The sequence below is a fragment of the Myxine glutinosa genome, chromosome 8 (genome assembly GCF_964187855.1).
Source record: "Myxine glutinosa chromosome 8, kmMyxGlut1.1, whole genome shotgun sequence".
NCBI lineage: Eukaryota > Metazoa > Chordata > Myxini > Myxiniformes > Myxinidae > Myxine > Myxine glutinosa.
In genome coordinates, this window is record NC_136268.1 from 29,199,069 (window position 1) to 29,213,865 (window position 14,797).

The 14,797-nt window shown below is 43.4% G+C and overlaps 1 protein-coding gene across 4 annotated transcripts in view; it reads left to right on the plus strand.

The window, feature by feature from the left end:
* Positions 1-14,797, plus strand: part of LOC137432335 (chitin synthase chs-2-like) — a 127,649-nt gene that overhangs the window by 100,305 nt on the left and 12,547 nt on the right. For all 4 annotated transcript variants that reach the window (XR_013624264.1, XR_013624265.1, XR_013624266.1 and 1 more), the window contains exons 11-12: positions 7,608-7,892; positions 8,400-8,579. Coding sequence is in view for 1 of the 4 variants with exons in the window: in XM_068124170.2 (XP_067980271.2) it covers positions 7,608-7,892; positions 8,400-8,579 (465 nt within the window). In the remaining 3 variants the exon portion in view is untranslated. The remainder of the gene's footprint in view (positions 1-7,607; positions 7,893-8,399; positions 8,580-14,797) is intronic.

Sequence of the window (14,797 nt, forward strand, 5' to 3'; positions counted from 1 at the left end):
AATCCCACCCCACCCTCCAGGTCTTTAAAACAGCTGTTCACCACCATCTCTTATCTTCCCCCATCCAAAACCTTGATCTTTTCTACCCCCGCTAATTTCGGTCCCCTTGTGTTTTATACCTCTCCCCCCCTTCCCCCCCCTTCCCACGCCTCCTCCCCCCAAGCCCTCTCCCTCCCACACTTCTCCCTGCTCTCAAATGTTGTGTTTGTGTGCTTCCCCTTCTCTCCCCATCTTGTCTTCCGCTCCCTCTTTTTATATATTTTGTTTGTCTGGTTGATTTGTTTGTGAAATAAATGTTAGCTCTTTCACGAGCCTCGGTTCAGTATACAAAAAAAAAATAAAAAAAAATTGACTGGACTGAGGAGATGGCCAAGGCTTTCACGGATGCTAAACTGGCCCTCGCCAGCGCAACCATGCTGGTGCATCCGTCGCCCAATGCACTGATTGCTCTCACCACGGACGCTTCGGACTACGCGGTTGGCGCCGTGCACGAGCAGTGGGTCAACGGGGCGTGGCAGCCGCTTGCTTTTTTAGCCGGCAGCTCCGCCTTAACGAACGAAAGTACAGTACCTTCGATCGTGAGCTCCTCGGCCTCTACATAGCTGTCCGACACTTCCGTTACCTGTTGGAAGCCCGCCTGTTCATGCCGTTTGTAGACCACAAGCCCCTGGTTTTTGCCATGGCCAAGGTCTCGGAGCCGTGGTCTGCCCGTCAACAACGCCAGCTCTCCTTCGTTTCCGAGTTCACGACGGACATCCAACATGTTGCTGGGAAGGATAATACGGTCGCTGATTGTCTCTCCCGGTCCATAGTTGGCGCGGTTCACCTTGGCATCGACTACGCCCGCATGGCGGCCGATCAGATCTCCGACCCGGATGTCCAGGCCTGCAGGGCGGCGGTCACGGGGCTTCGACTGTCTGACGTGCCGTTCAAGGACACGGGCACCACGCTGCTGTGCGACGTTTCCTTGGGTCAGCCTCGCCCCGTCGTAGCCACCAGCTGGAGACGGCTGGTGTTCGATGCCATCCACAGTCTTTCTCACCTGGGCAGGAAGGCATCGCAAAAGTTGGTGGTGGCGAAGTTCGTTTGGCACGGGCTCAGGAAGGATGTGCGCAACTGGGCCAACACCTGCGTCGAGTGTCAACACTCGAAGGTGCATCGCCATACCCAGGCCCCGTTGGTGCCATTCACAGTGCCCGAGCGACGGTTTGACCAGGTTAACGTGGACCTGATGCCTTACAACGGGCCTTTCCGCGTTCTGGAGGCCGGGGACAAGTCCTTCGTGGTCGACATCGGCGGAAAACCGGACCACCATTCGGTGGACCGCCTCAAGCCGGCTCACTTGGACCTAGACCAGCCCCCTCGGTTGGCTCAACCTCCACGGCGGGGCCGTCCCCCGTCGGGTAAGTCCCCGGTTAACCCGCCTACCGCCAAGCCGCTAACAGTCCCTGCTCGGGTCATCAGGGGTCGTTTCGGCCGGGTGGTTAAGGCCACCCATTGCCCGTGCGAGTGAATTCTGGGGGGGGGGGGCGCATGTGGGGGTTACCCCATTGGGACATAATCCACAGGCACGGGACCAGTGGGGCTATTGATTGTATGGGCGTGGCGTGCGCTCGGTTGTTGGAGCTACGCCCCCCTAAGAGTGAGTTGTGTTATAAAAGATGCGTGAGTTCCGGTATGAGTTTAGTTTCTGTTGGAATAAAGGAGCTTTGATCAAGCCATGAAGTGTCTCGCCCTCTCGTTATCTGCAACTCCTACAATATCACCTTTATCTATCAATATTGTTGAAATGAAGATCAAATAGCTGTATGTTGAAATATGTTGAAAAAGTCAAAACTTTACATGGGGTGTACTTACTTTTTCACGTGACTGTATATATATGTATGTATGTGTATATATATATATATATATACACACTTCGCCCCGTCGTAGCCACCCCGTCGTAGCCACCGGACACAAACCGTGTCCATCCGTAACAATATATATATATTGTTACGGATACGGGGGACGGCTCTCCCGTTAGCAAGGGGTGATTAGCCCCTTGTCCTGTTAAGCTGGCCGTCTCCCCGGTCCTGGTACTTGTAACGCTATGCCGTGGGATGGAACGGATCAGGGTTATGGGTCCAGGGTCTATCCCGAATACCTTTATCCGTCCCTCTGCAGACTAGGGAGACAAGTACCGCTCGAACCCCGGTTTGGATGGTCTAGTTAGTTGCCGAGCGGTTTTTAGCAACCCGAAGTTCGAGTCATTAGCCTTCACTAAACCCGATCCTGAACGTTGGCCGAATCGCGCCACGTACACTCAATATGGAAACCTCTAAAGCGACCGAAAGAGCATGAAGAAGTAAAGACAAAGTAGGGAATAACAAGATTTATTACTATTTATACACACTAAGCAGAAAGGAAAAGAAAGATGATTTATAAGGCAATGGAAGGAGCAGGAGACATAGTGCAATGATTAGCTTATATATATGGCAGTCTTAATTAATACCCCAAGACAACATGAAAGACGGACAAACGGGCACACTTACACGGGGAAATGATGGCAGGAATCACTGGAGGGAGGAGAAGGTCCAAGCCGATGGCAGGGCAGGAAGGTCCGGGCAATTCCACACCGTCGAGGTCCACGTTCCGTGCTCAAAGAGAACAGCAGCTGGCAGCTCCGCGTCTCCACAACCGGCAATAGGGCCTAGAGGGTCTCGGCGTATTGCTGCAGTATCAGCACCCCCTCACATCTCGTTCTCTCTTGGCTGCTTTAGCTGGATCGCGCATCTGCCGCACCTCTCTCTCAATCTTCTCCAAAAAGCTCATCTGCCGTGGGGAGCGTCGCGCTGCGGGTTATATAGGCCCCGCCCTTCAACCTTTGCGAACCTCCCCCAAGTGTTCTCTCTCCGCCCTCTCAAGCCAAACCCCTCATTCTGGGTTGGATGAGCGGGGCCGACTTACTCCTCCCCTCTATGATGAGGTGGAGACCCGCCTTTCTTCTTCGTCGTTACCTCGTGCGTAATGGAGTCAAATGCAGCAAAGTGGACGGGAGATGAAAATGCAGCAAAGTGGCTAAAGAGTCAATTGCAGCAAAGTGGCTAAAGAGTCAATTGCAGCAAACCTGGCAAACCTGGCACTTGGAAGCTGCCATGGGGCGTCGGAGGGGCCTACTCTTATTTAATTCGGTGCAATGAAGAGTCAAACTATTGGGAAACACATCCTTAACCTACATGGAATAAGGGACTAACTATTTAAAAGGATATATGGTGTCCTGTGTGTAGGTTTATGGAATTAACTAAGAGGACGAGCTTCGACCTTTCTTTACATTACGGAGGGTGCCATTTACACACAACGAAACCATAATTCTCACATTCGTTACACTTTCTCAAATTCGTTACACTTCTCAAATTTGTTACAATATATATATATATATATATATATATATATATATATATATATATATATATATATATATATATATATATATATATATATATATATATATATACATATATATATATATATACATATATATATATATATATATATATATATATATATATATATATATATATATATATATATATATATATATATATATATATATATACTGACACACTTTGAAAACGCAACCTGGCACACTTTGAAAACGCAACTTTGTACAACCCTAACAACTAACCCTAACCCTAACAATTGGCCAGCTTTGTCCCCAGACTTAAACCCTATCGAGCACCTTTGGGATGAGTTAGGGCGACGTGTACACCGACGTCAGCCGCCACCACACAACGTTGCTGCGTTGGGTCAGGCATTACAGAATGAGTGGAGGAACATCCCTGATGCCACTATCAGACTTTTGCATGTACAAATGGTGGACACAACAGATACTGACTTTGAGGTGGAGGGTGGGACTGTTTGATGACGTCTGACATCTTATGGGATTGCTGTCAGGACAATATTCTTTTGTGGTTTGTCGACTGATTAACCTGTTTTCCTTCCATAGTAAACACCTTTCAGTTCCACTGGTTGTTTGTCATATTATTGCATCCAAAGTCCGTTTTGCGTTTTCAAAGTGTGTCAGTATTATATATATATATATATATATATATATATATATATATATATATATATATATATATATATATGTATGTATATATGTATATATGTATATATATGTATTAGTGCTGTGCCGATTGGGAAATTTGACTATTACCGATAATCGATGTGAAAAAAACAAGAGAAAAATGACCACAGTGTGGTCACCAGCTGCGACGTGTAGAATCATGAGGATATCCGTTGCAATATGCGCTACCAAATTCGACCAGTCATTAAATTATACGCATGCACTGGCGTCTTTTTGTCGTTCAGTTCTGGTCTTGTCCTTTGTTTTGCGACGCAACATGCTTCATCAACTGATTACATATAATGTATGGACGTGAATGTTATTTCTGTTAATGTTAATGTTAATTCATTAATGTTATTTATTAATGTTAATTCTGGGTGGCAGAGATAATTTGAAACGGGCTTGGTCGGTAGGGGAAGTCCGAGTGTATGCGCATGCGCTATTCAAAAATTACACCTGATTTGTGTCTGTGAAACAAGATTGATATGAAAACATTCATGTTGTCTTTGTTGCCAAATTTATTCTGGTTTCTTCAAACAAATCGCGATTTTAGTCCGCGATGTTCTTACCTCATACCAACGCACGTCCGAGTGTATGCGCATGCGCTATTCAATAATTACACCTAATTTGTGTCAAGTTCTGTGAAACGAGATTGATATGAAAACATTCATGTTGTCTTTGTTGCTAAATTTATTCTGGTTTCTTCAAACAAATCGCGATTTTAGTCCGCGATGTTCTTACCTCATACCAACGCACGTCCGAGTGTATGCGCGTGCGCTATTCAAAAAGGCACCCCAACAACAAGAACAACAACGCGGTCCTCTCATCGAGCTGCTCGTCGCAGCTAAAAAAAATCTGCCGATTATACTACCGATTCCGATTATAAACTTCAATAATGACGACATTTCGCACATTAAGTGTTTATTGTGCCTGATCAATGCCATGGTCGGATTGACGTTATTGAATGGCTGTGAATCGATGCATTTTAAATCCCTTCTCTAATCAATTGGTTCATCGAACAGAACAGCATTGTGTTATTTTTAAAACGAACATTGAGGTACCGTGTGAGGTAATGTTCATTCCGATGAAGCAGCATTCGCATGGAAGGAAGGAAGGAAGGAAGGAGGTGGTGTGCTCATTCGATAAGTTATTGATGGATATAAAATGAATCGTTTCCTGTTTGTCTAATGGTGTGAAAAGCAACTTTAACACAAAATATGAAAATGCAGGACCAGGGAATCCCCGGGTTACAAAGGGATTCCGTTCCGAACAATTATCAATTAATTCAATTAATCAATCGCCTGTTCACTGTGTCATAAATGGTTTTATCAGCGCAAGAGTGTAGGTATTCACCTGGTGATTTCACAAGATTAGCGTGACAAGAACCAAACAAGGAAAATTCAGCATCCATGGAACTTGTAGTTGTACCACAGGGTAGCGCGTTTGTACCACAGAGCGGTCGTGCAGGCGACCCTCGATATGGGGCTCTTCATGGACCCGTTCAAATCACGAATGGAGTTGATGAGAGAATCAGTGGCGAAACGCAAGCGATGGGCAATAGAATGGACACGATGAGTGGGGGAAATGAAACGCGAGATGAGCAAAGCGATGGGCAAGGAAATGGTGCCTTTTCGGGAAGAGTTAAACTTAGAGAGAGCGAAGCCAGACTGGTGTGAGGGATGGGGAATGTGAAGGAAGAGGAATGACTCATACAGGGGATAGAAGGACTGAAATACGGCAAAATGAATAAAACAAACAGATTAAGGAAAATACCGACACAATAAATTAATTTAAAAATACCCAGAGGGAAACCAATGGGGGAACTGGGAGCCATCAGCATACGGTCTAACGAATGAAACAGTATTTTTTTTACAAACTGTCCCTCAGTTTCCTCGGGGAGCCAGAATACTGTGAGTCCACCTTTGAAATGTGAAAAGATTAATTTAACTGACACTTTGATGCATGCCTAGAACGTATGACATCAAGACTTACTCCACCAAGAAGTCAGGAAGTGCCATCGCGTTTCGCATGGTAAAGTAGCGTAGTGTCCGTAGCTGATAAACACCAGCCTTGGACGAAGAGTCACAACGCTCCTTAATTCCGAGGCGACAGCCAAATATGACAATTATTTTTGGCGCGCGCGGGATGGAAGAATGCAAAGTGCTTACCTGAACGAAGCACATGGGTTTATTCCCGAACCCACAAAACATGCAAACATGACCAAGAAAATTCAACAATAATTATTTAATAAAAATAAAGCAAGAAATGAAAATGTCGAAAAAAAATGTTGAGATAAAAACTAAACCTCTAACTGAGGTACCTCCACAAGTAGATTCAAATACAGACGAGGGGATAGATAAAATAAAAAACAAATTTTCCTTTCGCCGGCCGGCGCATTGCTTTGGTCCCAAATGGCTTTTACGAGCTTGGCGGAAGTCGAACCTCGAAGCCACCGTGCGGGAACCGCGCAAGAAGGCGCGGAGTTGCTCTCCTCGTCACCACATACGTGAGGTAATTAGTGAGGGCCGTCCTCTTTCGTGTCCCTCTGCCCGAAGCGCCAAGAGCCCCACAAACCACCACCTTATTGCTCCTTTTAACGGCCGCAACAGCCTCCTCCTCCAAAGCGCCAAAAGTCCACACAGCACAAGCACAGAAAATGCTCAGTACGGACAAAAATGGCCCAGCTTTTTTGGCCATGCAAAAAGACAAAAGCCATTCTTCCTCCTCTTGCTCGAAGCTTCTCTATGACGTCACCCCGACCAATCCTGAACTTCAGGGGCCTGCCTGCCGGTTACGATCTTTTGGAGGTGGTTTAGTTTGGGAGCCTCTTTGCTTGGCCTTTGTTGGCGGTTGTTGCTGTTGTTTAAACGGAGGTTTTTATGACCAGAATTATTGTAGTTGTAATAACGTAGGGAAAAGCCACAATAGGCAATCATATACTGGAGAAAACTAACCTTAATCCCTATCTAATTAACACAGCCTCACCGTCTCCCCCCCCCCTCTTCCAGCCCCCCCCCCTTGTAATAGTAGGATCGCGTTTCGCATGGAACGTACTGATTGCCGCGGTTTTCTTTGTACTCGAAGCTGTTTAGAAAGCAAGAGATGCAATGTTGTTTTCTTCAATTTGTTTTTTGAAATTCGCTCTAAACAAGGGTGAAAGCTACTCAAGGTTTGGGGGGTGTATTGAGTACAGCACAACTTTAATGGGTCATCGGAACTGTACACTGATTGTAATCTGCCGGTTCAGATTACCAAAAAATAGCCGATATTGGCACAGCACTAATATTTATATATATGTATACACTTGCCTTGAAGAACACCCCATGCCATGGCAGAGTATTTACCACATCATAAGTATTCGCATGATGCCATTCACCGCAGAAGCTTACTGTATGTGACTGGATAAATGGAAGTGTTTTATTGTGTGACTTGATGAATGGAAGACTGCTTTTCTTTAGACCTTTCTACCTGCTTTGTTGCCTTCTTACCTTGGGTGTACTAGGGGAAGATCGCTGGCTGAGCACCCTGCTCCTCCAGCATGGCTACAGGCTTGAATACTGTGCCGGAGCAGACGCTCACACCAACGCTCCAGAGGGTTTCTCTGAGTTTTTCAACCAACGCCGACGATGGGGTCCTTCCACCATGGCCAACTCGGTGGATCTCCTGCAATCGTCCTCCGAAACCGTAAAACGGAACCAGTCCATTTCCCGGGCCTTTGTGTTCTACATGCACCTCAACATGGTTTCCTCGCTGCTGGGTCCAGCTACTGTGTGCCTCATGTTGGCTGGTATTCCTTAAACTTTCACTGCAGCTGTGCAGTCATTATCAGTGTTGGTTAACATGACGGCTGTCCCAAAACTAATACAAAAATCCCCGTTTTGATGCCCACATGAAAGTAGGAGGAAAGGGTATATGAAAGAGCTGTAGGGTCATTGTGTGGATTGGAGGAAGTGTGTGGGTAGATTGGTGGCAGAAAGCAGATACATAAAATGGTTTATTGACTTATCACATAACTTGGGATGTATAGAGCAGTTTAGTTCTCCAATATGTGGGTCAAGAGCCATGACAATCAACACCCCTATCCAATTTCAACCCAAGCGAAAGCAACAATGACTTCCAACAACCACGAAAATAGCTCAACTTTACCTCCTTCCTCCGAAACGTAATGGAAGATAAGTTATTTGGTACTGGCTACATGTCAATGTAAACTTTACTTTTATCAATGACCATGCTAGGTTAAATATTGCACTAGCTCTGACTCCTGTGAGATTTATTGGTGGTTTTTCTTCCGCAGGTGCACTTACGTACATCTTCCATATCGATTCGGGACTCGCAATCATAGTGAGCGTCATCCCTCAAGTGTTGTTCCTAATTATCTGCTTCAAGTGCAAGGCAGCGACACAGATGAAAATCGCCGGCTTTTTGAGTGTAATATATGCGCTGATGATGACTGGAACACTATTTTCCGTAATCGGTATGTATTTTGTCCACCTGGAAGAAATGTTTCCCCTCTTGTTTATTCATGATGCGACATTTTGCCAATAAAATTTGAAATAATTATTTTGTATTAATTTATTATATGTATGTATGTATATATGTATATATATATAGATATATATATATATATAATATATATAATGAAATATATGTATGAAAATAATGAAAATTTTCATAATAAATTTTCATAAATAAATAAATGAAATAAAAAAAAATAAAAAATAAAAAATAAAAAAATGAAAAATAATGAAATAAAAAAAAATATAGGGATGAAAATTTTAAAAAATGAAAATAATGAAATATATATAATGAAAAGTAAGTTCACCCCCACAAAAAAAATATTCCATATTAAATGCCAAGTCTATATATATATATATATATATATATATAAATATATATATATATATATACAGACTTGGCATTTAATATGGAATATTTTTTTTGTGGGGGTGAACTTACTTTTCAAATGTCTTAGAACCAAAAGTTCATTGGAATTATGTTGAAATTATTCTAGATTTTGTTAATGTGACCTTTAAAAGAAACAAAAACCACATTTGACATTTCAAAACAAATAAATTGATCCTTGAAAGTGATGCAAACTGATATCGAACTAAATTCACGGACAGTACTGTGTTAAACTTCTGTACGTTTTCCAGAAGTATCTCTTTATTTTGCACATTAGCCAAAAATTTTTTTAACAAAAACAAAAGTTAAATTACGACTGGGATTACGGACAGTAAAATTACAGTTCAATACTTCGTGTAACCCCCACGAGCATTCAGGAGAGCATGTACACGTTGAGGCATGCTGTTCACGAGATTTGCCAAGGTTTGGACAGGAATCGCTTGCCATGCAGTGACAATAGCCTGCTGCAATTCACGCACAGAGGTGTGCTGCTGGTCCAAGTGGTCGATTTGACGCGTTAATTCTGCCCACAAGTTCTCTATCGGATTCATATCCGGGGACATGGCAGGCCACTCCATATGCTCTACACCACGGTCAGCAAGAAAGTGTTGGATCATGCGAGCACGATGAGGCTGTGCATTGTCATCTTGGAAGACAAAGTTTCCTTGAAAGGCTGCACGAGCAAATGGAAGCAATGTTTCTTCCAGAATGGCCCTGTACTTGAACTTGTTCAGGTTTCCATTCAGAACAACCAGGTCAGTTTTGCCCCCTGCATGAAAAGCAGCCCAAACGGTCACCCCACCACCTCCAGCTTGGACTCTTGGCACTATACAATCTTTGTTGTAGGCTTCATGCACTTGTCTGCACACTCGGACGTGGCCATCTTGACGATAGACCAGAAATCTAGACTCGTCACTGAAGATCACGTGATTCCAGTGTCCTGGCTGCCATTGACGGTGCTCTCTGGCCCACTGCAATCGGCGCTGGCGGTGTTGTCTGGTCAGGCGTCGCTTTCTCAGGGGACGCCTGGCACGATAGCCTGCTTGAACCAGTCGTTGGTTGACTAGCCTTCTGGATACAGGCACATTTGTCAGTTGCTGCCACTCAGCCCTAAGCCGATTAGCTGACTTGGTACGGCCATTGCGGACTAACCGGTGCAGCTGGCGATCATCCCTCCTTGTGGTTCTGCGGGGACGTCCTGGCCTCGGTATTGGAGTAGGGACACCCCTCTGAGCATTTCGTTTCAGGATCTTTGACACCTGACCTTGAATGATGCCATACTGCCGAGCAATAGCACGCTGTTTCATGCCGTAATTCCGTAAAGCCACCACTCCATGACAAACAGCATTGTCGAGTTGACGGACCATCTCCAGAGGAAGCGACAATAACTTTTGGAGACGTGCAGCAGTTGTTTTCCACTAATACAGAACGCAACAACCCTTGTATACCCGACTGTGAAGCCAATCATCAAATGCACCTGTCCTTACATTTTGTCATGCCACCTGTGATATAATCCTGTTGTTGACTTCTTGCTGCGCCAAACAATCAGTGACATGGTTTTTTAAACAAATAAATCACCAACGTGTAAAAGAAACTCACCAGATTGATATACTGAGTTAAGAAAGTAAACCCAAGTCAAGAAAAAAAAAAGAATCCATATTAAATGCCAAGTCTGTATATATATATATATAAATATATATAAATATATTTGCAATAAATTTCCCAAAATAAAAATGTTGTAGACAGTGGGGCGATGGCTTATTAATGTCTTGGATAAATACTTTCGTAGTCTCCTCATTGGCATTGGAAATAAACTTTATAAATTGAATTGTCAATAGTTACCAAGGAAGAAAATGCATTGTTCCCTATTTTTGTAGTGCACATTAATTATATAATCTATTAATTAGTCAAATTGGCAATATTTTTTTTCTTTCTTGCACTATTAAAGTATTTACAAAGGGATGTAGTTTATTAGAAATGAAAATATAAACATAAATTTAATTATAAACCATAAAATTGCCAATTTGAATGGAAAAATTGTGATTTTGAATGTTCCATTGTTGCCAATTTGATGATTTAGTGCTATTCACATTAAGAAATATAGCTGTGAATGAACTATATCTCGCACTGTGACAAAAATGGGCTCAAAGTTTGTATTTTTTTTTGCTCTTTCTGCTTATGTGTGTATGATGTTTATGACTGTAACAGTTATTTCACCAAACCACTAATATGTGGGGTTCGTCCTGGATGGGTTAACCTCACCAAACATTATTATAATTTTGTAATGGACAGTTCATGAAAACGCATTCAGATCATTAAACCCAATCAAAAATCTGCACAAAAAAGCGACATAACTTGTCTGATCATGTTATTACCAATTTATTTAGTGAAATATACTAGGTGAAATTGCCTTGTCATATATCGAGTAGCATACACTTTATGTTTGTATTATATTCTTTTATACTTGAGCACCTTACTTGCGAACTTACAGGTCTTCTCCATATTCCTCATCATCACCGTCACCATTGTCGGGGTCTTCTGTCTCTTCAATGTCTGTTGGGAGCTGAATGTTCTCACATTTCTTGCACTGGCACAGATCTGTACATCTCAGTCCAAGAGAGATACAGCATGACTCATCAGCATTTGGAGGTTTACACTTTGATCCCCTACATCTGCAGAATGCAAGTTCTAGAACACATTCAGGAGCTGGAGCTCGGTCCATCCAGTCAATTGTGAGCTCATTGCCATCCATCTTCCAACCATTGCCTGCAGGAGATGGCAGATCCTGGTGTTGCACCAGGCTTTTCTTGTAGATGCTGGCTTGATAGTTAGCTCTCTGGATGTGCTTTTTGAGGGAGTCCTGGTTTGGGGGCATGACACTTTCAGTCCTGGTTGCTGTCTTCAACATGAGATATCTCACTTCATGTACTGAAGTAATTTCCTTCTGCCCATACAGTAGGCATACAAACTCTTCCAGACGACTGACCATCTCTTCAGATATGTCATAAGATGTACCAAGTTCCTTGAATGACTCTATAAGGGTGGGATTATTCTGCAGTAGTTTAAAGGCTCTTTGTTTCCCCCTTTCCATAAAAGGAACTGACTGAATCACAACCGGTGAAACAGTGGAATCCTATGAGAGCTTCCGTCAGTTCATCTCCCAACTCCTGCTGAACAGCACCGACATCAATTGTGCGCACTTTGTCCTCTCTACCAGTATAAAAGTACAGCGGTGAACTGATTTGATTAGTAAGTCCCAAGGCGATCACAAATACATCTGTATCTGGGCTCCTGATGATAACTGGTGGGCTGTTACTTGTAGCAGCTATGTACTTGGCGTGTAATAGCATGCGAGTATCTGCTTCCTCGTGATCACAGGATAATTCTTCTATTGCTTCAAACTTGACAGTTCCGTCTGTGTCTGTACAAATTGAATGACATTTGTCTTCATGGGCTACAACCAAGTGAATTCCTTTGAGCTGGTCTGCCTTGCATCTCTTCCATACAAATGGTGGTGGAGTGGTCTACTGCAGCGACTGCCTCCGTCATGCTCGTTACGAAATGTTAGATCATCACTCTTTGTTCGGGAAACATAATTTACATTGGTAAACAGAGCTGACCGCACCCATGGCAAATAAATGGAAAATGTTAAATGTCACTTTTTCACTTCAAAATCTGTGATCGAATCTGTGATTCTTCTCTTTCTTTGGGCTTGTTCTATCTTAGATTTATCGGTGAATTTCTGATAGCATCGCCGATGGAATCGAGCATTATGAGGCTTCGGATCACTCATAGTCGTAGCTGTCGTACTGGTACTGGGTAGATCTAATTGCACACCGTCCGAGCTACCGCCGATGGAACTTATGAAATCGGTGGCGATTTTGGCCTTTTCTCCGTCGTCAGAACTCTTCCAAACCTGAGCACATTCCAATGCTCTGGACCAGGTTGTATCGGTAAATGGTTTCAGAACGGCTTCATTTTCTGAAGAAAAGTGAATGAAACATCTGTTTTTATCAGCTACCATGGCTTTCGCGGAAGTGGCGTCGTCCGCCATGTTGTTAAGTATTCTTCAGTCGCCGCGAACGAGGATGCTATAACTGCTTTGTGATTGGTTCATTTCGTCGATGCAGGGTTATTTATAGCCGATTTTAACAGATATTCCGAGACAAAATAAAGCTTTTATTTTATTGATTTTCAAGAAGAGACGGGATGTTTATTGAGAGAACAAAACGATTTTGCGATTATTATATTTTTTCATACATTTGACAGAGGTTTTTTGGCCTCTGCCAATGAGGGGACTACGAAATAACATCTTAAATGGGCTTGCCCCACAGTCTATTGGACTTGCATTGCCAGTTCCATACCCTGTTTGCACAATCTAGCTGTTCCAAAGGCGGAACACTGTGGCACATTATGCCCCATATTTCACAGATAATATAATTGTCGTATTCACACCCAATAACCACAATTTCATTACACCTTCACATGATCTTGTTGTGTGATCCATTTGATAAAAAGCGTCTTGGAACTCACACAGAATGGTAGTTGAACAAACAACATCTGTCATTACATTTACCTTGTGGAGCATACCCTCGTACATGGTGGGCCAAATAAAGATTTTGTCTCAAATTATAATTCTTGCTGATGTGAAAAATTATTTTTCAGCCAAAATTCTCAATTTAAATCATATACACCTCGACCCTGCTATTCGTGGGGGATACGTTCCTGGAAAGTCCCGCAAATTGCGAAACCGCGAACGGCGGGGCAATGTTTCAATGGGAAAAGGAGGATTGGTTCCCGAAACGCGAAAATCCGCAAATGTCGAGGCAAATCCCACGAATCTCAACGATAAGCCACGAATGTCGATGAAAATCCCGCGAATGTCAAAAATCCGTGAATGAATGCCGTGCTATTGTTTCAACGGGGAAAAGGGAGACGGCTAATTTCACTAATAGATACTGTGGAGTGTTTTCATTCTGTACAGTAATCCGCGGGGTTGACGTGTTATGCAGCTGGTGGAATATCCCGTGAAGCAATGTTGACCTGTGAACGGCGGGATATCCTGCGAAAGCCGTGAAAACACAAAGCACAGCGCCGCGAATGTAGAAGCAGCTCATGCTCGCTGCTCGTAGAAGTACGTCCAGCTGCTTTGTGCGTGGCTCATGAAAGATGGGTTTTGTAAATGCGTCGTGCTCACGGCTCGTGAAAACATTTTTTTTGCACCCGCGAAAAACCACGAATGAACGAAACATAGGGAACGAATAGAGAAGCAGGTCGCAATTTATCAACCGTGAATACGCAGAACCCACAAATAGCGGGGTCTGACTGTACTGGTATTTCCATAGCATGTGTATATTAATTATTAGCAGGGGACGGGCTAATAAACCTGTTTTTTTTTTTTTTTTGCATAACTTATTTTGTTGCATATTTCTTATACTAGCAACGGTACCCACCCTATGGGTGGGGCTTCAATTGGGAAGCCCACATGAAAAGGCAAAATATCAGAAATTGAAGGCTTTTTTTATTTTAAACGATTCATATAAACATCCGTTGAATCATATCACACGCAAATCATCAAAATCTAAACAGTACATGGCGCCCATTTTGAAAAAGGATTGAATTCTGCGAAACGGAAGCGGCCGCTACACGTCTTTCTCAGTTGCACGTTTATGTGTGAAGAGTGCGCGCCGAATCTGTAACACAGGTAACAATGAATCTGTAACACGGAAGTGGCCGCGACACCCGTTTCTCAGTCACTTTGCACACGCTGCCGTGGTACTTCGGAGCCAC